General features: G+C 37.1%; 1 protein-coding gene across 1 annotated transcript in view; it reads left to right on the top strand.

Moving 5' to 3' along the window:
- ncanb (neurocan b) overlaps positions 1-27,526 on the top strand; it is a 242,756-nt gene that overhangs the window by 187,206 nt on the left and 28,024 nt on the right. The window contains exon 10 of the mRNA XM_056447233.1: positions 9,614-9,727. Coding sequence (XP_056303208.1) covers positions 9,614-9,727 — 114 coding nt within the window. The remainder of the gene's footprint in view (positions 1-9,613; positions 9,728-27,526) is intronic.

The raw sequence follows: 27,526 nt of genomic DNA, 5'->3' as shown, positions 1-27,526 counted from the left end.
TCATTGTCACTCATCTTCAGGCCTCTTCTGGGGAATTACAGCACTTTCAGAATACAAAAAAAGTTCTTTGATAAGAAACGGAAGGTCAGAATTGAAAAGTTAAAATTGTGCGAACATTTGTGGAAGTGAAAGGCTGATGTGTTCATTCTTGCATTCTAAATTCTGTGTCCGAAACCGCTCACTTGCTCACTAATCCATATAGCGTATGGCGATTGAGATGAAAGAAGGAAAGAAAATAAGACAGCAAATTTGTACAGTGGCGTTCTGTCTATTGCTGTGTTTCTCAACCATGTTTCTGGAGAACCACCAACTCAAACACAGCTGATTCAGATCATCAGCTCGTTAGCAGAGACTGAAAGACCTGTAATGGGTGTGACAGACAAAGGAGACAGGAGAACAACATGAAGGCATTGTGTGAAACCCAGCATTTTTTAACTGTGCAGATATAATAGAAACCTACACAAGTGGATGAACATAAGTTATTTATTATTTTCGCTGACTTCTGAGAGAATCGTGGCTGAAATTATGATTGAAATTTGCTGTCTGCTGTGGAGTAGTCACATGAGTAAGTTACATACAAAGTCTGTGCAAACCTCTGAAATAGAGGTGAATTACTGCTGGGCAGCATGAAGGACACAGAATGTCAAGCCAGTTTACCTCATTTGCATCTTCTAAGCAAGTTAAAAAAAAATTAAGTAGAATTCTTGATTGGAAAATTCTCCTGAAGGGAAAAAACCCATTTTGTGGTGAATTTTGGTAGAAATAATCATCTTCAATGACACTCGAAATTAGAGTGGATTGTGAGTAAAAAGTTGTAAACAAATGTAGGAATAGAATTTGGACATCACTACAAAATAGTGGGCACCCAATATACAGTAGTACACTATACACTCTTATACAACAGTTCTGTCTTGTTCTTGAATCTGACTGGCTGATAGCCATGATATTCTGTCAGTAACAGCACTCGCCCAGCCTCTTAACCCTTCACTCTTGTGTATTGCTCCACCCACGTACAGCGACAAGCAGAGGACACTCTACAGTTTGACTAATATTGCTGCTGTTAGGCAACGTAATATACTTTTGAGGCTTTTTTAGTTGAGAATGTAGTTGTTTAGATTGCAACTAAGGATAGTGCCTATTTTAAAAAAAATGTGTAATTTCAAACTACAGCTGATCAAATCATTATTATACAGGTAAATGACTTTCTAAGTCGATCTCTGTCATTTGTGTGTTGTAGTGCTGTATTTATATCATAGTAACATTGTGATCCCCCGATTGCAACAGAGAAATACTGAGAAATCTCTGTAGACTGATGGCATTTCATGCTGTTCAGCCTTATAATACTAAAATGTGAGCAAAATCACCTGTTTTGTCATCACTTTAGACATTACGCAAGAGAATCCTTTAAATGCTAGCTTTAAAGTGACATGGGTGAATGAGCAATGGTTTCTGTTGTTCTGACGTCAGCCAACGCACGCCTCCCACCAGTGCCGATATACAGCCACATTGCACTGCTACGTGTGTAATATTGCTCATAAATCTACACTCTTAAAACACTGGGTTGTTGCAACCAAACACTGGGTAAAATATGGAAAAACCCAGCCATTGGGTTAAAAAACCAAACACTTTTTTTCCAATCATTCATCCATCCAGCAATCTATCTATCATTTATTACTGATTATTTGTTATTGTTAATCTTTCTAACATTATACTTGTATGCCTTTTATCTATTATTCTCTCAATCATTCGTGTTATAATTTTATTTATTATTCTATCTATCGTTCTATCCACCATTTGTTCGATCATTTTATCTGTCACTCTGTCAAAACAGGGTTTCCACAGGGTCTTAAAAGAAGTAAAAAAAATTAAAATCAGAATTTTAAGGTGCTTTCACATCTGTGGTTCAGTTCATTTGGTCCGAACCAACAAATAATACATTGTAGCATTTTTCGCCCGTTTTTGGTTTCTTTTCACCCCACACTGATTGCTTTAGTCCGAACCAATTGAAAAGAAACAAAATGCAGTCGTGTGACAAAATTCACATCACTCATTGGCCAGATGTTATTCAAAGTTTTATCCTGAACTGCTTTTTGATTGGTTGGAATTAACGTGCAGGAACAAAATTTAGCTTTTTACTATGAAGGGACGACTGCGCTGGCTGACTGTATCCCTGGGCATAGTATACTAAATAGTTTGTCACTACTATACATAACTTTAGACAAACTATACATTTTGAGAATGAAGCACGGCTACGGCTGGAAAACAATGTTTTATGCATTGCTAACGGCGAAGGCATATCGCTAGTCACTTCAGGAGGCGTGATTTAATTTAGCTAAACTGTGACATGGTCATCTTCCGGATATATTACCAACAATCCATCAGGTAATGTTTTTCCCCCTCACTCACTCTGTTTAAAATTGTTGGTAATGCGCTATCAACAAATATTTTTCCTCCATATTCCCTAATGCACAGCTCATCGGATTACATCAGATGGATTAGTCCAAAAAGACACAGTACTTTTTGCAGTTGGGTCTGTTCTAGTTCGGATCATGTTCTTACCACAAACTAACCGCTCCAGGGTTCATTTGAAGAGTACGATTGATACATTCATACCTTCAACTAAGCTAAATAAGGCAGGTGTGAAAACACCCTTAATCGATCTATCTGTCCATCTGTCTATTTACAGTATTTGTCTATTTTTCTGTTTTACTATTCTGTTGGTCAATCTGTCCTTGTAAACTCCTAACTCCTTCACTTTGGAAGAAGTTGCCTGAGAGAAAGTGAAAAGTCAAAACAGGAAAGTTTCAAACGAATTACATAAACATTTGGGTGAAAGAAATGCTGATACATTGAATTATTCCATATTGTTGAAGGATTTTAGAGTCTTCACCTTCCGTGAAGTGCTTTCTGAGTCGGCACAAAGCAGCGAAGGCAACAGTTCAGTGTCTGCATACAAGGACGGGATGGAAGAAATGCTTTTTGAGCAAAAGACGCTCAGAGGCGCAAACAAACCCGAGGACAGAGAAGCGCTGCTTCCCGGACAGCTGATGCATTGCAGATCGGCCATTGTCAAATCCGTTCGCATTTTCAATCATCATTATTTGAAGCCAGAAGCATAAAATATCCTCCCAGAGAAGTTGTGGACAGAGTCCTTGCTTTGTGGTATTGATCTTTCTCTTCTCGGGAACGTTATTAGATTCTGATCCCGTGAAAAAGCGCTGGATGGATCATTTGGCCGTGAAATAGTTGATTGCGTTTGAGCTCTCATTTATAAGGGAAGGGAGGACTGTTTACATTTTATTTGGCACGTCATTTACAAATGGCCCAGCAGCGGCTGAAATTGAAAACATAAATCTGGTCAACACAGAACTAAGCATCTTCCCTGCGGCTCTCGGAAAACGCTGGAAAGCCAATGTCAGGAGGGACAGGGTTGACTGACTCGGGCCGCCCTCAGCTGAATCGGACAATGTTTTCAGCACAAAACACTGGCCTTGTTTGTCTCGTGTGGCTTCTCTACTTTTCCGGCCAGCTCTCATGACACTTGTTTTACAAAAGCACTTGCCAAAATGCTATTCGTCTCCAGAGAAAAAGCAGAGATTCCCCGTCCAGTGAGTGAGTCTAGAGGAGCCATTCAAGCGTGAGGCAGGTGGTGTGAATGTCCCAGCGGCCCATTTCATGTTTACTCCATTTACTCTCAGTTAAAGGCATATCAGCACCATTTTTGGTTCATTTTGTAGTCATTTACATTGAGCAGTTTGATCACTTCTTTTCAATTCTCAAAGTGTTTGTAAACATTTGCGGTGGAAAGGGAATCTTAGGAAAGTTTAAGGATTTAAATGACTTGATTTGGGTTCATTAACATTTGCATAAACAATTCTTTTAGTTGTTTAGGAGGAGTTAGACTCCTGATTCATTGAAACAAACGAGTTCATAAGTGTTATTTGTTCTAGAATCAGACTGGTCGCACTACATTTTTGATTTATTGAAACAAACTGTTTCATAAGAGTTATTTGTTCTAGAAACAGGCTAGTCATGCTATATGTTTCTTATTCATTGAATCTAATTGGTTCATAAGAATCATTTGTTCTAGAATCAGGCTAGTCATGCTGTACGCTTCTGATTCATTGAATCAAACTGGTTTATACTTTAAGGGATCCATCTATTAGTCCTATGACGGAACTAACAGCATGGGTGAAGGTTAAATGCATGTAAGCCTTTTTAGCACATGTGAAAAGAAATATTTTTATTTGTTAAAAATTATTTTAATTTGTTTCCAACTCTTAATTTTAATCTGACTCCAGTTTATAATAACTTAAATTTAGATTCATCTAATTCAAGCTGATCACTTTATAGGCTAGGATTAGGTATAATTTAGATTGATTAACCTAATAAATCCTTATTTTCAGTTAATGGTTCATCGTTTACCCGAAGTCGCTTAGAGTCAGTATGCTGGCTGTTACATCTGCTTACGGACACATCCTCGCCAGTTCTGGTTCTTAGATAGAAGATAAACTAATTTCCTTTAGGTAGTAATAGGCCCATGCTTGCTCATACATAAAGAAAGTTTGATTTAGCCACTAGATTATATCATACTAAGTCAGTGATTGTCAGAAATCACCAGGTCTCTAATGCTGTGCCTATGCTCCATCCATTGAGCCTGTATGTATGACTAATCCTGGTCGTAGTCTGCGGAAACATCAGCCTAAACAATCTACTAGATTTAAATGATTTCAGAAGTTATTAGATTTAACAAGAATTTTACATTTATTTATCAGGCAAAGACTTTCCATTCCAATTCAGATAATTAAACAAAATAAGCCAATTAAGATTGTACAACATCAATCCCTCAAAGATACATTTAAGAGTTAGAGATTAGTACCTGACCATGTAGAAGTATATTGCAGCATATAAGTCCTGATGCAGAGCTCAGAGACTTATACTCACTGCAATAGGGTATTCTGCCTACAGAATCCCACAGACACTTCTCCACGTTTCCCCTAAATACTCAATTCACCATAAATTCAAGACAATAAAAGCTTCACCAAGACTCTTGCCTGGTCATGAGTTGATGTGAAGACCATTTTCCCTGGAGTGGAGCATCTGGCAAAGATCTTATCAAAGTCAAAACCCAAATTGACTGATATAAGGGAGATTGTAAAATATTACAGTGGAATTAGAACCACTTTACCAATCACACAGAGACATTTAAAATGACACCAAACATGAATATAGAGCCACAAGATACACCATATTAAAAACTTAGACATTCTGTATGGAGCTGCTCTGGTGGAGAAGGTAGTCCGGGGCACAGAGGGGAGCTCAGGATGCATGATAAAGACAACTGGTTTCCTAGCTGATCTTCTTCTCAGATTAGAAAGTTTATTGTTTTAGTGACCATACTCGTGGTCTTGTATCATGTGGAGTTCCATAACAGTTTCCAGGGTTTAATATTATGGAGAGATATAGCCAACCTTACAAAACAGTAAGAGTCATTTGTTCTAGAATCAGGCTAGCCATGCTGTATGTTTCTGTTTCCTTGAATCAAACTGATTCATAAGAGTTATTTGTTCTAGAATCAGGCTAGTCATGCTGTATGTTTTAGATTCATTGAAACAAACTGATTTATGAGTCATTCATTCAAGAGTCAGGCTAGTCATGCTGTATGTTTCTGGTTCATTAAAACAAACTGATTCATAAGAGTCATTTGTTCAAGATTCAGGCTAGTCATGCTGTATGTTTCTGGTTCATTAAAACAAACTGATTCATAAGAGTCATTTGTTCAAGATTCAGGCTAGTCATGCTGTATGTTTCTGATTCATTGAAACAAACTGGTTCATAAGAGTCATTCATTCAAGATTCAGGCTAGACGTGCTGTATGTTTCTGGTTCATTAAAACAAACCGATTCATAAGAGTCATTCATTCATTCATTCATTCATTCATTCATTCATTCATTCATTCATTCACGTTTCTGATTAATTGAAACTACTGTTTTTAATTGTAATTCATTCAAAATTGCTTTGGTTGATGTTGTTTTTGATGTAGTGAAAAGATCCTATCGCAATCGATCTGTTAATTTTCTTTTCTAATGGCTTGGTTGTTTATTTTTGACCAAAAATAACTATTCATATAATCATATCATGATATACACATATCATTCTGGAATCACTACATTGGTCACATGGTCTGTTTTTCTTGCACTGAAACAAACTGCCTCAAGAGAATCATTTTAGAATTGAATTACAGATATACTGTTTGTACAACAATCGTTTGTTCAGAAACATCACTTCATGTTTGATTATCTAAAAGAGAATATGAATAGTTTATTTAGGATTTGAAATACAATATTTTATAAAAAGACTGTCTCATGAGAGTCATTCATTCTAGAGAGTGGCTGGTTGTGTTATACATGTTTTTGATTTAAATTGGTTCATGCATTTCTGATACACTGAAAATAATCTCTCATAAAAAAAGTATTTTTTTTGTTCAACAATTTAGTGTTGATGACTAAATTGTACTGTAGAGTTGTGGGAATGTATTAATGAGGACGAGTATGACTCTGTTTTCCGCCCTTCGTGATCCCAGGATTGGCAGTCTAGACATGCCAAGTCTTTCCCTGCTTGAAATCATCTGACCCTTTGACTCGGTGATAGCGCAACCACTGCGTCGCTTTGATTCAGCGGAGCTCCGCTTTCATCCCAGCATGTTTCTTCTGCCTCTAAACCTCATTAATCCAGGCATGGGTGTGTTATACTCCAGGCAAAGTGGAGATGATCCAGCCGCCCTCTGCCTTTGCCCTCTCTGGAGCCCAGGAGATGCACTCAGATGGGTTGTAGGCTAGAGGCTCTCGTTTGCCAGCTGTGTCTTAATTGATTTTGCCCTCGAGCTCGGGATGAGCAGAAGAAATGTTTGCAGGCAGGTGGACTATTGGATTTAGAGTATGTGTGTCCATTTCTCCATGCACCCCACTGACCCAGCTCTGATTTAATGCGTGGCTGTGTTTATGTGCATGTGCGTGTGTGTGTGTGTGTACGATAAGAGTTTCAGAAGCTTTTAAAATGGAAATTTTGTTTCAAGGCTCAAAAATGTTCACTTTCTATATTTAGAGGTATCTGTATGTCTGCTTAACACCAAAGGGCTTTAAAAGTATGCTTGCTTATTTATTTATTCAGAGTTGGAGCTAAAGGTGTGATATATTTTATTGTCCTGTTCAAAGGAAATTTTTTATAACTTCAATAACTTAAATAACTCAAAGTTTCATGCTTACAGGCATAAATCCATCTGTCCATCCATCCATTTTTTTACCTGGTCAAAAATTGCATTCACAACATAAATATTGTCATTATATGTCATTTTTTATAGATTCACGTATATATTATAACTGTATCACATAAAAGTAGCATTTCTTTAACATTTAAGATGTAATGCAGCTTATTTGGCACCAAAAAAGTAGTTAGGTTTTATAAAATGAAACTGACTGAGCCTCAGCGATATCTAATAAAAAGCTTCTGTCCGAGTCATTATGCAATTTGCACACTGCTTTTTCTCCGTTAACTTTTATGGTGCATTAACTTGCCAAATGACATTACGAAATGTCAAGTTTACCATCACAGCTGTCATGCTGGGATATCTGGAGGGATGCCAGCGGTGTTCATGCAGATGTGCTGTGCTTTGTTTGGTAATCTAATGGAGGCCAGCTAGTAGGAGCAGTGAGGGTAAACCCCACTTTCCTTTGAATCCTTAGTGGGTTTGAATCCCACTAGGAGTGTGGTGAGTAAAACAGGTGGATTAAATTGCTGTCGTGACCCAGATGAAAGTGAGGTTTAGAGTTTAAAATGTAATCTAGCACATCTAGTAAGATTTGTGCGTTAAAACCTTGATCAAAACTGGAAGAGAAGTCAGTTTGAATCTTACTTCGAATGGTGAAATTAAAACTGTACTGGTTAGATTGGTACCGTGACCTGGATGAGAGTGTGGTTTAGAGTGGTAAATGTAATTAAGGCCAACTAGTCACAATTGTGCAGGTAAATCCTCAATAAAGACTCCCAGAGGACCCAATCAGAATCTTACTTGGAATGGTGAAAGTAAAACTGTACTGGTTATATTGGTGCCGTGACCTAGATAAGAGTGAGATTTAGAGTTTAGAATGCAATCAAAGCCATCTAATAAGAATTGTGCAGGTAAATCCTTGATGAAAACTGGCAGAGAAGCCAGTTTGAATCTCCCTTAAAATGGTGAAAGTAAAACATAACTGGTTACATTGGTGCCGTGACCCGGATGAGAGTGAGGTTTACAGTTTAAAATGTAGGAATCTAGTAAGAATTGTGCGGGTAAATCTATGATCAAACTGGAAGAGAAGCCAATCAAATAATTACTTGGAATGGCAAAGGTAAAACTGTTCTGTTTATATTGGTGCCATGACCCGGATGAGAGTGAGGTGTAAATGTAATCAAAGCCATCTAATAAAAATTGTGCAGGTAATCCTTGATAAAAACTGATTAAGAAGCCCATTTGAATCTTACTTAAAATGGTGAAAGTAAAACTGTACTTATTACATTGGTGCCGTGACCCGGATGAGAGTGTGGTTTAGAGTGGTAGATGTAGACTAGTCAGTGCTGTGCAGGTAAATCCTCAATAAAAACTGCTAAAGAAGCCAATCTGAATCTTGGAGCGATAGAAGTAGAACTGTACGTTACGTTGGTGCCGTGACCCATATGGGAGTGACCTCAAGAGGCACACTCAAGAGGTAAACAAATGCTACTGTGGTATTTTTTTACATCCTTGTTAGTGAGAGTAAACCTCATCCCCCTGGCCTCAAAAGGTAGACTAGTAACTTACACTAGAAGCTGCTTCTTACAGCATTTCTTGTTTTCACACCTGCGTCCAATGCTGTTAGTTTGAGTAGAACTGGAGTGATTATATTAGTATTGTGACCCATATCGCAGTAAACTTCACTCACCTGGCCTCATGAGGTGTACTACTTACTGATGCTGGATGCTGTGGTCTGTAGTGTCTTTTTTAGTGCATACCATGCCTGAAACCTGGTTTGGAATCTTGTCTGGGGTAGACCAAGTACAACAGAAGGTATTATAGTAATAAAAAGCAATGTAAAATGTGTAAATTCATTTGATCAAAATGACAGAGACAATATGGATAACGCGTGTATGTTCAGTTTCTAAAGTAACACCAGGAAATCCCAGCAACAACATCTTCATCACATTTGCTTGACTAATTCTTCCTTGCAAAAGATATACAAAGATTTTATATTTCCAGCTGATTCACTATCATTCTTTTTCTTTTCTTTTTTTTCCTTTTTTTTTGCACAAATGCATTTGTAAAATCAGTCTAGATCATTATAATAGTGATTTCAGTCCAGGCGTTGTAGTAGTTGTAAATGCCAGCAAGACATTTTACCTCAGTAATTGGAAATATAGCAATGTTAGGACATATGTTAGTTCGAAAATAGAAAAATAATGAGAACAAAATCGCAACATTCTACTGTGTCATTTTGAAGCACCTGCGGTACTTTCTCAGCTCTAATGAAAAAAAACCCTGCTCAAGCCAATGTTTTGTTTCTGAAATTAATACTTCTTCTGGGTTTGTTTGTTCTCACAGATATTGATGATTGTCAGTCGAATCCATGTCAGAATGGAGGAACCTGCATTGATGAGATCAACTCTTTTGTGTGTCTGTGTTTGCCCAGTTATGGAGGAGCCACTTGTGAGAAAGGTAATGCAATAACAGATGCACACTTTTGGCCTAATGAAGTAATAATTAGAACATTTTGAAGGTGGGAAAATTCCTGATTACAATCTAGAATAAACAGCATTCTTGTTATTAATTCTCAGACCGGTTTCTATAGCCTTTTATATCACCTAGTCAAGTACACCCAGTAAGTGGCAATAATGACTAGGGATGCTCCAATTAGGATTTTTGGAGCCGATACAGAGTACCAATTCCTTGTCATGATGATCTGCCATTACAGAGTACTGAGTCTTAAGCTACATATAACTTTAACATTGCATAAAGAACAATTTCATTAAAAAAAATTAAGGATGTTGCATATAATCCCTTAAAATTGTCTCTTATAAACATTTAGTGTAGACATGTCATGGTCAGAAAAAGCTTTACAGAAAATAAAAAATAGATTAAAAAATTGGTAAGAAAAATGACTAACAATGCAATTTGGAGAAGAATTCCTCAAACGTTCCTCAGTGAAGAAGCTTGGAGTGCGTATTTGATGCATAAGAAGTTAAAATGCGTCTTCCTCTGCTTGTAAGCCTACAAACGAACACTTGCGATAGTGATCGGCCAGATCAGCGAGTACCGATTGAGTAATAAAATGTGATTATCGGCCGATACCGATCTTCGGTCGATCAATTGGAGCATTCCTAATAATAACTGGTGATTTAGTACTCACTTTTTTTTGTGCTAATAAACATGTACATTTTTATTTGTTTTTTATTAATATTTTACCATTTAAAATTTAAGTCATTTGGATCTTTATAGTATCATTAGGAACAATAATGGCATTTTGTTATGTGGGAATAAATAAATAAACCACACATAAATACATTTTTAGTGCAGTTTCATAGGAAATTGGTTGGTTACTTGTATAGTTCAGCTCTCACTATATAAAAAATATTTAGTATATTTCATCAAATTAATAAACCTTGGGATGTACGATATTGAAAAAATATGACATTGCCATGTTTTGTTTTTCTGCAATATATATTCACCACAGCTCTATTTGAAAACATTTAATAATTTTAGGGTAAATTAATTTACCTAAACTGCAACATGATCATCTTATGGAAATATTACCAATAATCAATAAGGTAATGTTTTTCTCTCTCTCTGTTTAAAATTGTTGGTAAAGCGCAGTCAACAAATATATTTCCTACACATTCCATAATGCACAGCGCAACTGGACTACGGCAGCTGGATTAGTTCAAAAAGACGCAGTACTTTTTGCAGTTGGTCTGTTTTAGTTCGGATCATGTTCTCACCACAAACGAACTGCTCCAGGGTTCGTTTGAAATCGTATGGAGACCTCTTCAAGGAGGTCTCGGTACGCTTTTTTTGGTCCGCTTTTGGTGCACTCACACCTGCCCAAACAAACCGCACCAAGAGGGAAAACGAACTCTAGTGCGATTCAGCCGAACTAAATAAGGCATGTGTGAAAACACTTACTTTTTGGGATGATAGATTGGGATGATAATTTTTTATGCAGTGCATTTGTATAAAGCATCCTCATGCTCACATACAAGGCCCTGGATGGTTTGGCTCACACTATCTCTCTGAACTTTTAACAAGGTACTCCCCTTCACGTGACCTCCGTTCCCTCAGCTCTGGTCTTTTAACAGTCCCCTCCACTTGTCTGCGCTCTATGGGTGACCCCACAGCCATATCACCCTGCAGCCCAAAACCGGTTGCTCACTGAGCTAAGCCTGGTCAGTACCTGGATGGGAGACCACTTGGGAAAACTAGGTTTCTGTTGAAAGTGGTGTTAGTGAGGCCAGCAGGGGGCGCCCAACCTGTTGTCTGTGTGAGTCCTAATGCCCCAATATAGTGAAGGGGACTTTATACTGTCAGTGAACGCTGTCTTTTGAATGAGAATTTAAACCAAGGTCCTGACTCTCTGTGGTCATTGAAAATCCCATGGCACTTCTCATGAAGAGTAGGGGTGTAACCCCGGTGTCCTGGCCAAATTTCCTCTATCGGTCCTTACCTAATCCACCTAATTGCCTCTATCATTGTCTCTTCACTCCACCAATAGCTGGTGTGTGGTGAGCACACTGGCGCCGTTGCCATGTGGCTGCCGTCGCATCATCCAGGTGGATGCTGAACACTGATAGTGTTGTGGAAAAGACACCCCTTATGATTGTGAAGTGATTTGGGTGTATAGCCGTACATGATAAAATGATATAAATACACATTACATTACATAACCGGGCTTTCTCTTCCCTGGCTCTGAGGCTCTGAAACTCTCTTCCCTTTATCATTAGACACACTGAATCTTTTAGATTGTTTAAATCATCCTTGAAAACACACTACTTTACGCTTCCCTATTCATGAGGTGTGCACTCTTGGTTTGTTTTATGTTTCGAGATATTTGAATGTTTTTTTTCTATTTTGAATGTTTTATTTTGAATGATTCAATTTTACTGTTACTCTAAACTGTTTTATTATTATTGTTATTATTATTATTATTATTATTATTATTATTATTATTATTATTATTATTATTATTGTTATTATTATTATTATTATTATTATTATTATTATTATTATTATTATTATTATTATTATTATTATAAATCATAATAAATTACAAGCATAAATAAATACAACAGAGCAAAGATAAAAGTGAAACAAACAGTGCTTTATGGTTTTCTGGAGAGTCTAACAGCATCCAGGTACAGAAACTGTACAATCAAACATAAAATAACATCGTCATCATTGTATAAATTATTTTAAAATATCTTTAATTTTCAATAAATAATCTAATCGTGAGATATTGCCAATACACACATTGCGATATCAGTGCTCAAAAGATATATTGTGCAGCCCTAAAATAAACTGTATATTTATATGGTGTCTTTTATGTATGATTTGAATATAAACATCCAAACAGTAGAAGCTGCAGACAGCCTGTCAAACTAAACCCACTACAGCAGTACTGAGAGGCAGCACATTTAATCCTGGTGTAATCTACAACAGAGTCACACCTTCACAGCTTGTAGGCTTTCTGCAGCCTCAATGTGTTTGTTGTACCGTCCCGTGGCCTTACAAGCGAGCTTTCAGCTGCAAGGCAATGAAGCATGGGCGGTCAATCCTGTCCTAGTCAAAGAGAGAGAAAGTGAGACAGAGAGGGAGACAGAAGTGAGAAGATGCAGGAAGCAGTGCGAGGGATGTGGTCGATCCTGGCGAATGCTCTGCTGGAGCGAAACGCACCTTCACCCGAATCCTCCCCTCCAAATGCAGTGAGTGAGGGGAAGCCCTCCCATCATATAAACACTTTATGTCTGGTAAAGTGAGCCAGAGGAGTGGGAGCGGTAGACTAGAACGGAATCATGGATTCGCTTCTGCTCATGAAAGACACTTCATTTTTAGCTGAACTATTTTTTTACTATGCATCAATGTTGGAGCTGGGACAATACATTAATGCATTCCACCATCTATCAATCAAAGTTAAACAACTATTTACTCCCAGATCCCTTAAAATGGCTGTTCATGAATTTGTCACATCACAATTAGATTACTGCAACTCTCTATATTGTGATATACCTAAGTCTCAAATCACTTGACTTCAGCTTGTTCAGAACGCAGCAGCTAGACTCCCCTTAAAAGTGCCGTAAGCATGAACACATTACCCCAGTCCTTAGATCTCTTGAATGACTGCCGGTTGGTTGTACTTTTTGTTATTAAAACTCTTCACAATCAAACTACTATCTATTTATTTGAACTTCTTCAATGTTACACTCCACCCATAGGTCAAAGATTGGGAGATCTGGAGGCCTAACTGGTTGTCCCCCACTGCTCAATCGTAATTTTCTTTGATGTTTATTTTAAAATGTTGCTGCAGTAAAGCATTTTGGTCAGCTCTATAAATAAATTGACCTTGCGATGACCAAATTGACCATTGTGAAACAAGAAACGATTCTGCACCCGTTTGAAAATTTTCTGAATGCATTTGAATGAATGAATCTTTCCATGGTGAGTGGAAAATACTGTGTAAAATGGTACTAATGCTCATTTGTTTACCATTTGCACATGCGCATCTGAAGATTCAGTTTATTTTTATGGAATGAGAAAACAGACTACTGCCACCCACAGGTGCGGAAAGACACATCCTCTTGCGCAGGCACAGAACCTGCAGTTCAGTTGGCTGCCGCCCATTTGGTGTATTCACGGACTGACGTGAGGTGAAAACAGAGGGGTTTCGTCATCACTTCTTGTTTGTCATCAGCTTGGTGTGTGCTAACCATTAACAGTGTATGGTTAAAAACTAAGAGCACCATATACTGTTACAGACTACCTGAGAGCGCAATCTGCAAGCCAAAAGTGCCAACTGCTGTCAAAAACTAAACTCAGATTATATTTCAGAGAGAATCGCGATGCATTTAAAAAATTCAAGAATCGATCCATGAAACATTGGTTTCTCAATCCAGCCCTAATCAATGTGTCTGTAGTGTTTAATTTAGATATGATTTTGAACCAGTACTTCATTAAAGGATTGATTTCAATTGATCTAATGTGGAATTGGATTACAGAGCACGATAGCTAGGTTTCTAATAGCAAAAATCACATTCATTAGAGCTAGTCATTAAGATATAAACATGGTAAGTAACAATACTGACCATTAGCTTGGTAGGTTGTGGCATTTAAAAAATGCTTAGCTGGCACTAACGGGCCCGAAGAAAATCCCACACATTATTACATCACCATCACCTGGGACTGTTAATACAGGGCAGCATGGATCCATACTTTCAAGTTGTTCTTGCCAATTTCAGATCAAAAATAAAAAGCAGAAAGATCATTGTCATATTTTCCAGTTTTCTGGTGTCCAATTTTAATCAGCCAGCATCAAGTGTGCTTTTCTGCTGCTGTAGCTCATCTGCTTCAAGGTTGTTCAATCAGTAATGCTCTCCTGCAGGCCTCAGTTGTAACAAGTGATTATCAAATCAGCATTATGTTTTTATCAGCCCGAACCATTTTTACATTCTCCATTGACCACTGTTTTTCTAGAATTCTATAATGTACATTTTATTTATATTTATATTGAAAAGAATGAAAAAAGGGGTGGTGAATACAAGCAACTGTGAGAAATTTTTCCTTAAATACTTAATATCTATTTTTTTTTTTGTACATTGTGTATAACTACAACAGAATGATTATCTCTAAAGATATATATTTTATCAATATCTTTTCCCCCCCAAAAAATACTCAAAAGTACACGAGGGTTGCATAAGCATCTTGTCTTGTCTCCTGTTCGACATTTGGTTTATTCCTCACCAGGAATGGCAGTTTTAAATTACACCTCGAGAGGAACAATCTGGATGTTTTTGTGCGAGAACAGTGGTTAATGTACAAGCGCACACACCCCTTCAATAAGAATGATCAAAGAGGCGCTGAAGCCCTTGTCAGGTTAATTTGTTTGCTCGCCCAGTCTCTGGTGTAATGTGATTCAAAGACTGTCTGTTCTCATCACAACCACATCAGTCCTTTGAAGCTCACCTGCCTCTACCAGAAACCTCCAGTTTCCATGGCGACCACTAGCGATGTCAATACACCTACAGCACCACCAAACCGGACAGGTTCAGAGGGCAGCTGTTCGATACACAGCCTAATGTGTGTATCAACAAACCCACTGGGCCAATTAAAACGTTATACTAATTGCAACTCTTATGCTCAAACTGAGGTAAAAGCGTTTGAACATACTAATAGCCTTTCATAGAGATCCCTAATGTGTTTGTGGATACCATTGTCCATAATGCCGCAATATTTCCATGTAGCTTTTAGCAGCTGTATGTTGCCTCAAATACTTCCCTGCTGGTTATTCTCTGAATCTCCCAGAGGAGTGTGTGTACTTGGCCATTTCTGCTCCATTGGCTTTCTTAACCTGAGTATTATGTTGCAGGTCAATTAGAGCTGTGCACAAAGTCGAGATGCCAGAAATGCTTTGTAACCTTGGATATATATTTTTAAATGCTACTGCTTGAGCTTCATGATATTGTAAACTTGCTTTATATTTTAGAAGTTTTAGTTTTTTAAATTCCTAATAAAAATGAATTGGAAATTGGTGGAGAATGTGGGCAGCTGATTTGTGGATCAATTTCTCACAACGTTTTGAACCATATGAATGGCTAATTCTTCGTAAAAAATACATCTCCAGTATATTATGTTATTAATTGAAATATTTGTTTGATATTTTGGAAAAAAAAAAACACAGAGGCACCATGCCACCCGTTTACACAACATCAACACAAACTTTTGGAAACAATGCTGTTATCATTGTCGTGAATTACAAAAAATGCAATTTTGTTTGTTTTTGTTGTTCACAAAGCAAAAACTTCTATTTTTAGTATATAGTTGTTATTTAAACATGCCTTGAATGATACGGATTTGCTATTTACTCATTAGTTTTTGTTATTGTTGTTGTTGTTGTTGTATGCTATGAGACCCCTAGTTTTTCGCGATTCTGCGATCGCTGAATCCAACGCAAAATGGACAAAAAGTCGATACTGGGATCCTGCAAAAAAAACTCTTACTTTAAACGCAAAATAATTGCATAAAAAGGAAATACACTGTAAAAAATAGCCGTGATTTCAACTGCAAAAAACTGTAAAAATGCTACAGTAAAAATCCATAACCTGGTTAACAGTATGTTTCCTTAATATATACGCCAAATAACCGTAAATTGACTTTCCCAGAATTCCCTGCATGGCACATCACTCTTTATGCTTTTTGTTGATATTACTATGGATCGTTTTAGTTGTTTCCCCATCAGTTATGTACAGTACATTAGAGATTTATGTTACATCTAATGTTAATAAACAATGTTTATTTCATGACTTTAATTTTATGCGTATTACCATACTAGTGTTTAGTAGCTGTGTGAATGACACTGAGCACCTTCTATACATTGATCCACTTTTCTGCTTGTGGGGAAAGTTGTTTGTGATGGGGATTGGTTTATTATGTAATTTTCTCATCACCACCTGCATATGGCTGTGTTAACGTGTCTACCTGTGTAACAAAAGATGTGTAGATGTTGGTAATTCAAAATACAAACACATTACCTCTATAAATTAATGAAATACGGTAGTTTACTGTAAAAATTAGAAATTACTTGTACTGTATTTTTAACTGTAAAATACTGGCAACCACGGCTGCTGGTTTTTTACCGTAAATTTTTTACGGATTTATTTTTTACAGTGTAAGGTCATTAAACATCCAATTCAAAACCATATAATAATATGTATTATATGTATTTCAGTTTGCAATTAATTGTTTTACATAATGTATTTTGAGTGTCTCTCATAAAAAGATGTCTTACCTGCACACTCACAATCCTAAAATTACATGGAAGCAGGGGAGGGTAGTTTTTGCAGCCTATGCAGGAAGCATGAAACGTGAGTGATTTACATGTGAAGTCAATGCAAAGATGCGATTAGACATCTTGTGGCACAAATCGAATGAATAAAATGCATATTGGGTGTTTTGTGCGTTTGACATGTGTCAGACTGCAAAAGAAAGTGGGAGCAAACATTTAACAAACAGAGCAATGGAACAGACAGAAAAGCAAGCAGCTTACAATGATGGAGATTAGTTTAGGGATGACAGCTGATGGACATGACCGAATTGAAGGACATTATTTTTGCTTTACATGGCTGGTAGCCTATTATGATGTGCGTCAAATCGATAAATGATTTCGCTTAACTCTTTCCCTGCCGTTGATGAGAGAAAAAGCTTCCCTGCCATTGACGAGTTTTACAGCAATCCATGTTTTAGGTGTATTACATTAGGTGAAGCCCTAACGCATCTCCTGAGTGAGGTATATTATGTCAAATGCTTTGAGGAGTGAAATCTGAGAAAGAAAAATTAAGATTGTGGATAAAAATAAGAGTTATACAACCTTCCTTTGGCTTAATTCCTACCGTTTTAGATTTAGTCTTGACAAGAGACCATTTTATGATTTGCATCATTGTGTCAGAATGCACATCTAATATAGTACACTGAAAAAAAATGAGGTGCCGGAAAAAAATAATAATAATAATGGGCATTAATTACAGAAATTTACCATAAAATAATGAACGTTAAATTACACAAATTGCCTTAAATTGGAATTTCCGGTGGGCGACGCGGTGGCGCAGGGAGTAGCACATTCGCCTCACCGCAAGAAGGTCGCTGGTTGGAGCCTCGGCTGGCTCAGTTGGTATTTCTGTGTGGAGTTTGCATGTTCTCCCAGTGTTCATGTGGGTTTCCTCCGGGTGCTCAGGTTTCCCCCACAAGTCCAAAGACGTGGTATAGGTAAATTGGGTAAGCTAAATTGGCGGTAGTGAATGTGTGTGATAGAGTGTATGGATGTTTCCCAGTGATGGGTTGCGGCTGGAAGGGCATCTGCTGCGTAAAACAGATGCTGGATAAGTTGGCGGTTCATTCCACTGTGGCGACCCCAGATTAATAAAGGGACTAAGCCGAAAAGAAAATGAATGAATGAAATTTCTGGTAAATTTCTGTAATTTAATGGCCGTTATTTTACTTTCTTTCTATGTACCATATTATATATAATTTTATTTATATTTATATTTATATATATTTCTTTTTTTATCGCAAAATTGTCCGCAAATTTTTGGGGAGTTACCACCACCAAGTCATTTTTATCACAAAAAAAATCGTGGAAAACTAGAGGGCCTGTCCCATATAGTGATCTTTGATGAACAGTTTTTTTTTATCCATAAAAACAGTAGCCATAATTCAAACGTAAATTGTTAAACTCACAAAACAGAGAAAAAAATGCATAAACATACATGGCAGGCTCCAAACGTCCTTTATTCTTTGCGTGAAGCAAATCATTTGCGACTTGAATAAAAAGCTGATTAGCGTGTGACATGCTTAATTAATCCCAGTGCTGCAGAATGCACTTCAAAACGTATTTCATGCTACTTGCGTATGTTAATATCATGCTCTTGTTCGGTTCTATATCTTCTCTTTTTTAAATCCCAATCCGTAACGCAAATATTTGTTCAGAGGGAACAGAAAGTGCCTTTGGATAAAGGTGCACAATCCAGAGTAAGGATAAAAGGACATTAAAGCAGCTTGTGGTTCGCCGAGTCACATTTTAAACCATTGCACACACACACACACACGCACACACACACACACACACACAATTTCTGCAGATATTTCTTATTTCCCGGTCATAATTTAGTGAGTGCAGGCAATTCCCTCTCTATCTGCCTGACTGTGAAGTATTAGTTAAGTCAAATGTGTGGGGAAGATTTATGAGCTGGAGTCATGCCTGATGCTTATTAACTTAGGCCCATCACAAAATCATTTCGCTGTCGGAGTCGGAGTTTGTTCTCAGTATAGTGTGATGACATAAACATCCCAGCCAGCGTTGTGCTTTTCACACAGTCTTACTGTTAATTATTTAAGAGTTCACAATGGATTCTAGGGTCAGAGTTTTGTTTTTGTTGGTGTCTATTTCAGGCCTGAAGCCAGCCTGGTGAAAGGGGGGGTTCTTTTTTTTCTCAAAAAGTGAACCTTTTTGCAGTTATAGGCCTCAATTAGGCTAGAATTTAATTATGACATTTTAAGCACTATTTTAGCTGAAATAGATTGTCGGATGGTCATCATAACCAAAAAAAAAAGCATTCGAAAATTCATGGATAACAAAAATAGCCATTTTTTCTCAACAACTTCATTTTAATTTTCACGCCTTTTCATTGGTCATTTTCATTTGTTTCCAAGGTCCAAGATGTAAAATAAAAGTTACTTGTAAAATATTTTCTCTATTTAAAAACAATACAGTTTTGAAAGATGACTTCACTTACGCCAGATTGTATGTTTTCGTGCACAGCTAGATGTTGAACTCATGAAAATTGTTTGTTAGCATTGGTCAAAACTGATTAATTAAAGTCACACAGAAGCGACAGTCAACAGAGGATTCCACTCAAAGGTTTTAAAACCTTTTTCGATGGGTTATTTTCACAGTTTATGATGGCATAGCACTTAAAATCGGACAAATGAGTTCATGTATATGAAAAATTCTGGACGTTTGTCAGTGAGGGGTGGTTTTTTTGAACCACCCGAACCCCCCCTGGCTACGGGCCTGTATTTATTTATTATGAAGGAGCATTGAGTTAAAGGCTGTTTTTGTTTGTCATTTTTAACATCTACGTTATTAAGATAACTTGTGTGGGAAAAGATTATATACCTTTCCATGTATTTTTCTAAACAATTATTTACAGAATCAAAAAATAAAGGAGAAAGAATACATATAAAATACATTAAATACAAAAAAGTAAATATTGTTGTTATTTAATGTTAACTAATATAAACAATTCAGAATGGGGGGGGGGTGCTTACAAAACACTCTTTGTAAGGTATTTAACGTCAGGTGCTGGCAAAATGAATAAAAAATGTCAAAGGTGTCAGCTGTTATGGAGGACGCAAATGCAGGTGACTCTTTCTCACAAGAAAATGTAAATTTGATTCTTGCCGCAGTTAGTTCTAAGGGAGATGATCTGAAAAAGTTGATAAGGACAAAATGGCTGCTTCAACTGTTCCCTTCTGCGTCAAGCACACACGTATGCTCCAGCGCAGCTTGCGCGTGAATGCATAGCCCTCGCCGTGGCCATCGCCGACACTGACGACACCTTTTAAAAAATGTAACTACACGTCTCAACAACGCAAGCTCTGTGATTGGTCAGCTTGGTAGCACTGATGAGTGTGGGTGGGACTGAGAACCGCGCAAACCCGTTGGAGCGAGTGTTTACAAGTGTCGAATCCCAGGAAAGAGCTCAAGTTGGAAAGTTTTGCTTTGTGTTTACCTTATGATTAAAGTTGTTGCACATCCACCGGTTCCTGCCTCAAAATGAGTGAGTTTGAGCTACTTCTACAATAAGGTAGCGTTCAGAAAAAACTAAATACCAGCGAAGAAACACGACAAAGAGGAACATAAAAACCTCACTGCCAGCTAGCGTTTCAGAACTGTTATTGCAGAGGACACAAACAGCGCGCAGAAGTATAAATGCACGATAACGCGCAAGGTACAGTATGCGCCTTGGGTCACGCCGATCACTCAACGCAGAAGTATAAACCAGGCTTTAGACGCCACACTGGTTAATATGCAAGTGAAGCAGGCCGGCATCAAACAAAATATGGAGGAGATAGAGGGGGCTCTAAATGGAACAGATTTATGACTCGGTGTGATTAAAAAGTGTGTGAAGATTTGCGCGCCGAAAATAAATCTTTCTGGGCCAAACTGAATGACCTGGAAGGATGTTTCCATATAAACAATTCACAAGATTTTGGCCATTTAAAAATATTTATTTTATTACAATTTATTATTATTATTAGTAGTAGTAGTAGTAGTAGTATACAATTTCACACTACACTTTATTTAAACAAAGATTATTATGTAAATACTAAAGTCAATTTTCATGTTATTCCGTCTCTGGTGGTTTTCCTGTTTTGTTACATTTTTCCATTTCATTCAATTTAAACATATTTGCACATCTGTGTTTTGAGTTTAAATTATTTAATACTTTTTTGATATGCAAGATATAGTTTTCCTCGCTTGATTTTCTCTTTGACTGCGGAGAGCTCAGCAGATGCATCTGAAAATCAGTTTGAAGTCATCATGTAACCTCAATCCATTCTTTCACGGCCAAATACAGGATTTGTCAATATTTACAATAAATATTTGACAGGTTATTTTGGTATCTGGTGGTGCTGACTCATAGTGGGAGAAGAAAAACACACATTTAGCAAGAAAACAGAAGGAGACTGTACACAATGGCCAAAGATGAATACCTCTCAAAGAGTTTTGACTTAAACAGACACTTCACACAAAAATATCAATCATCATTTACTTACCCTTGACTTATTTTTCACTTGTTTTTTGTTTGAGTTTTTTTTATAATGCTGGTGGCCAATGACTTCCATGGTATTTGTTTTTCCAACTATTGATGTCAATGGTTACAGTTTTCAAACATTCATCAGAATACCTTAGTTTCAATTCATAAGCACAAAAATAAACTCAAACTGTTTTGGAGCAAGTCAAGGGTGAGCAAATGATGATCGTATTTAAATTTTTCAGTGAAATGTCTCTTTAATATTACTCTTTAAGTCTCACTGATTGCAGATTTATAGGGATCTTTTTACTTTTATTTTAACATTTTTGTGGCATTCCATGTTCCCCAAATCCTAATTAATTTCTCTCCTCAAGTTTTTAGACCACAGAAAATGTCTAGTTATTGTATTTCGCATGCTTCTGACAAGGTTAACCAATGCACCAATCCAATCTGACAGTATTTTCTTTTACCTTCAAGGAAGTTTTGTCATGAGCAGCAGATTGATTGACAGCTGAAAGGACTGTTGGGAATGTTTCGTGCTTTCTAGTCTGAGCCAGAAGGAGCACTTCTGGAAAATAATCACGACAGACAGCGCGTTTTACCACTGAGGTCCTGCGTCAACTAATATTGAGCCCAGCCAAATTAATCAAGGCCTTCTGGGTCTTTAGATAGTGTTTGCACTAATGAAGATTTCTTAATTATAACATCACATCAACAGGAGTGTCTGGTGAAGATTGCTAAACACAAGTGGTTGAGTAGAGGTACAAATTGCTTGTGTTTTCTTGACGAACCAATGAATCTGATTTTCTTCTTAATGACATTGCACTGATTCATTTGTATATTTTGCTACCTGTCGATTGTTATTTTCTTTGTATGAACATTATCACTATTTAGGGGTGTCAAATTTAATCATTTCTACAATGCATTGTGATGCAAACAAGGATGGTTCTGTATCTTTTAGTAACAGACCTTTTCACATGGCTTTCTGTGATATTTTATTCTGATTGGAAAGTCCAGCAAAGTATGTTTTTCCCAGATAACAACCATTGAAACTAATAGCACAGGCTCATCCGGCTACTTCAGATCATCTTGGTCATCAGTGAATACGTTCACATCCATATTCATATTTATGTGCTAGTCTGTCTATCTTGTGAGGGAATAGTACATAGGTTAGTGTATACTCCTTTCAGCTGTTTAATTAAAAAGTAAAAAATTTAATATTATATCTCAGAACATTTTTATGTTTTGTGGCAAGTATCAGTGAAATAAACGGGATAAAGTACATCCAGGCAGTTGTTTTTGCAGAATAAAGCCCTTCAGTCTTATACAACAGTGCTCTAAATCGCAGAGCTGCCAATAAAACTGTTGGGCTTTATTCTGAGATAACAACCATCTGAATGTACTTTACCCTTACATAACTGGTTTTAACTGATGGTTTTCTGATGTAGCATACTATGGCAAGATCCATAAACATACATCCACATTCATGTTTATAGTCTGTCACGCCACTGTTTGGCGCCAACTTGACTGAATAGCAAATAATTTAGTTTATGCTCCATTTAGCTGTTTTTTGTTCCTATTCGTAACATTACGACTCAGAACATTTTTATGTTTTGTGGCAAGAAGTGGTGTAAAAAAACAGGATAAAGTATATCCAGGCTGTTATTTTCACAAAAATAAAGCTCCTTCAGTCTTATACAACAGTGCTCTGAATTGCAGAGCTGCCAATAAGCCTGTCGGGCTTTATTCTGAGATAACAACCATCTGAATGTGCTTTATCCCTTACATAACCAGTTATGATGTACTGATAGTTTTCTGACATCATTTGTAGCATACTATGGCTAGATCCATAAACATACATTCATATTTATGTGGTTGTCTGTCACGCCATCTTATGACTGAATAGTATGTAGGTTAGTGTATGCTTCACTCAGCTGTTTTCATTCCCATCAGCTTTGCATTTAATTTATGAATTAATAAACTATTTTGGCTCAGAACATTTTTATGTTTTGTGACAAGTAAAGGTGTAATAAACAAGATAAAGTACATAACTTGTAGCATACCATGGCAAGGGAGGATTGAAAATGCTCCAAGTATATTAAAAACATACAACTTGACTTATTTTTCTGTCAGTGAGTTCACTGGGACAGTCTTTAACTGAAAGTGAAGGTACAGTAGAACCCAATATCCACTATGTCACTGCTAAAGGTCCAATGTTAAAAAAACACATCTCTCCCACTCACTGAGCAGCGAAACACAAAGAATCATATAATTATCACTTATGGCAGTGTTTCTCAACGTTCCTGGTGAAAAACCATGTCTCCTTTGGCTGTTACACCGATTACAAATCTTTCAGCCTCTGCTAATAATCTGATGATCTGAACCAGGTGTGTTTGGTTTAGGAGACATGGAAAATGTGCAGAGCTGGTGGTCCTCCAGGAACATGGTTGAGAAACACTGACTTATGTGATGTTTGATACATTCGTGAAGCCTGTTTTCTTTAAGAAAGTGAAATTAGCGCATCAGTTTTTAAATCTGAGTTCTTATTTAATGACAAATCAATTAGAAAAATCAGGATATCAAATTGAACTAAATAAGATAACCGTAATCAAACTGAACCATGAGAACAGTGTAGGATCACACCCCTATCATTTTATCATTACTGTATTTCTAGTAAGCCTAATATTGTTTTGATTAAATATTAATCTTTATCGAGTTGTTCTGGAGAATTTACGGCACAGGTTCGCATCCATACTCTACCTAATAATCTGTGGCAGGCGCACTCAAGGGGAAGAATCAAGTATTCATCAAGCTTCAGTCTTCATGCATTTGAGAGCCACAGTGTGCGGCTTTTTGTTGTTGTTTTAGGTTACCAATCAGGGCCGTGAGCCAGTGAAAATTGCTCCTTCTGCTGGGAGAATATGAATGAATGTTGCGGCGTGTTAGTATTTGTGAGGCAGCTGGAAAAAAGAGGAAGACATTACATGCTGACTTGACTGCATTTGGCAACCTTCCTAGTTTTGTTCCTACAAACAATTGTTGAAGTTTGGCACTAAAAGTACTCAGAATTCCCCAAACTTAGTTTGGCAAGTACATTTTGCACTATGAACATCTCCCTGTGGCAAATACCAGCTTTAATTTACAGGCTGGTTGTTGGTAAATACTGGTGGTTTGGTGCTGGATCGCAATAACACTGGATTTTTAGGGTTCCTGTGGGTCTATAAAGTTCTTTAAAGGCCATATGAATTATTCAAAGCTTTTTTAGTAAGCTGTGTGCTATTCAGCCTTGAATTGACATTCAGAGATATTCATATTGTGAATTAGAAAAGCAAAATTTAACAAGTCTGACTTGAAATTTTTCAAGTTCAAATAAGGTATAAAAAAGTTTTTTTAATGACAGACAGAAAATTTGATTGATTGATTTAATAGATAGATAGATAGATAGATAGATAGATAGATAGATAGATAGATAGATAGATAGATAGATAGATAGATAGATAGATAGATAGATAGATAGATAGATAGATAGATAGATTTTTTTAAATATAGTGAAATGTTACATTTATTCAGTCTGAAAAAAGCTATTTAATACATGATTTATTTAGATAATTGTTTTTTTAAGTATACTAAATTCATTAGAAACGTTGATTTTTCTACATTTACGAAGTCCTCTTCGGATCCTGGATGGATCCTACAGCAGTTGCAGAGCCATAAAGCCAAGTGTCGTAATGGGCTCCTCACGGACGGCCCGTAATTGCTCTCGATAAACCAAGCTGATGCACCTTGCGGCTGTGAGCACGAGTGCATGAAACCCGACTTCTTTTTTAACAAGCGCCATCCCCTTTAAATCAAGTGCACCAACAGCCCATACAGTCGAGGCTATAAGCGCGCATCTCCCTGTCAGTGTTTCTTCTCTGATACGGACGGTGTCTGTGCACCAACGAAATTTGGCAACATGTTTGTCGACCCTTGTTTCAGCATTCGCCTTGTGTTCTCGCTCCATCACTTTCACATCTCTGAAAGTGCACTTAATACTCCATGCTCTTGGATGATCCCGGCTACATCATACAAGACAGAATGATGTGGCCGAAACGGTAATCTTCACTTTTTATGATTGTTTACGGCGTCCATTCTCACAAAGAGAAAAAACATGTTGCACAAAATGCCGTCATCAGAAAATCAAGCGCTCAAATGAATCATCATCAGGGGTCCCGAAACCACAGCACTTAAATATAACATCCTGATGGGAATAAATGACCCAATCACTCAGTCGGAAGCTCTTGCCCTTTTTATTTTTAACTGCTGCTCATTCACTTACCATGGATTAATCACGAAAACGCGCCGACTGTCAGCGTGTCACGCCTGAAAGGAGTTCCTGATAATAAATGTCCAAGCCAGTCAGTGAGCCTCTTGAAAAAAATGGGCTCTGCATTGTATTCATGTAATTTTTTTATTATTAAAATATATATGTCTATATGTGGTCACTGTAGGGTTTCCTTAGTTAATGTTGGCTAATGTATTTTCTAAACTAAACTGATAATGAACATTACTCGCACAGCATTTATTAATAGCTGAACATTCACTAATGCATTATTAAAATCTAAATTCTTGCTTCTTGACATTACTTAATTCTCTGTAAGTTAAACTAATAACGAACAGCTTTATTTTCATTAAATAATGTTAGCAAAGATGAATACGTACTGTAATAAAAGTATTGTTTATTATCTGTTTGTGCTAGTAAATACATTACCTAACATTAATTTGTACAACCTTATTGTAAAGTTTTTTTATCACCTTAACAAACGAGAGGATAGAAGCAATTTCAAACTGCTCTCTGGGCCACAAAGTGGTACTGTACTTAATAAAGGCTATAGAGTGGGTTTCGTTTTACTTTGTTTTGTTTTTGTATGTTGATTTATATTTTGGTTTTGCTGTACTTTTTTTTTTTTTTTTTGCTTGGTTAATTTTTCTTTAAGCTTTGTTTGTTTTTGCTTTATTTATTTGTGCTCTGTCTTGAGTTTGTGTTGCTTGGTTTTTGTTTAGCTTTTGCCTTGCTTTGTTTTGCTTTTATTAGCTCTGTTTGTTCCCCTAATGGTGTGTTCACACCAGATGTGGCATGTGCTAATAAATCACGTTATTTGTGCGTAAATAGGCGCGTGAATATTTTGAGATTACTCGCTTAATTTGCGTGTCAAATTAGCTTCATTTGCGTGTCAAATTAGCTTCATTCGCATGTCAAGTTTGCTTCATTCGCATGTCAAATTCGCTTCATTCGCATGTCAAATTCGCTTCATTCGCATGTCAAATTCGCTTCATTCGCATGTCAAATTCGCTTCATTCGTGCATCAAATTCACTTCACAATAGGGTCGTCACAATACTGGGATTTGGTACCTATCGATACTGAAGTTTTAAAAACGTCCATGTCCTGCTAACATTTGAGCGCTGATTTACCATTGTGTTCACATGCTCAACAGAAATGACTGTGATTGGCCGTGAAGGTCATCAGTTCACCAAACTCACCGCTGTTTACTGAGTGTAACCACAGATACAGGGACACTGGAGCATTTTAAAGTCACGTCTAACAGCTAGTTTGTCTATAAGCTGACATACGAGCGATCCACTGATGAATCGCGGCAGTTCAGAGAACTGATGACCTTCACGGCCATTCAGTCATTTCTGTTTATCATGTGAACACAATGGCAAATCAGCGCTGTTTAAGAACGTGCTCAATAGCACTCAAATGTTAGCAGAAAAAGGACATTTTTTAAATTTCAGTATCGATTGGTACCAAATTCCAGTATCGCGCAATCCTCCTTCAAAATAGACGTGGACATCATGGGCAGGGCTTCTGTCTGCCTGCCTGTCTAGCTTCATTGCTAAATGGCTAACATGGATTTTATTAAGAGAGTAGCTTTGTTTATGTGCTTTAGGAAGGCTGAG

Source organism: Danio aesculapii, chromosome 22 (assembly GCF_903798145.1).
Source record: "Danio aesculapii chromosome 22, fDanAes4.1, whole genome shotgun sequence".
NCBI lineage: Eukaryota > Metazoa > Chordata > Actinopteri > Cypriniformes > Danionidae > Danio > Danio aesculapii.
The sequence above is the reverse complement of the archived record's forward strand: the minus strand, read 5'-3'. Positions and strand labels throughout refer to the sequence as shown.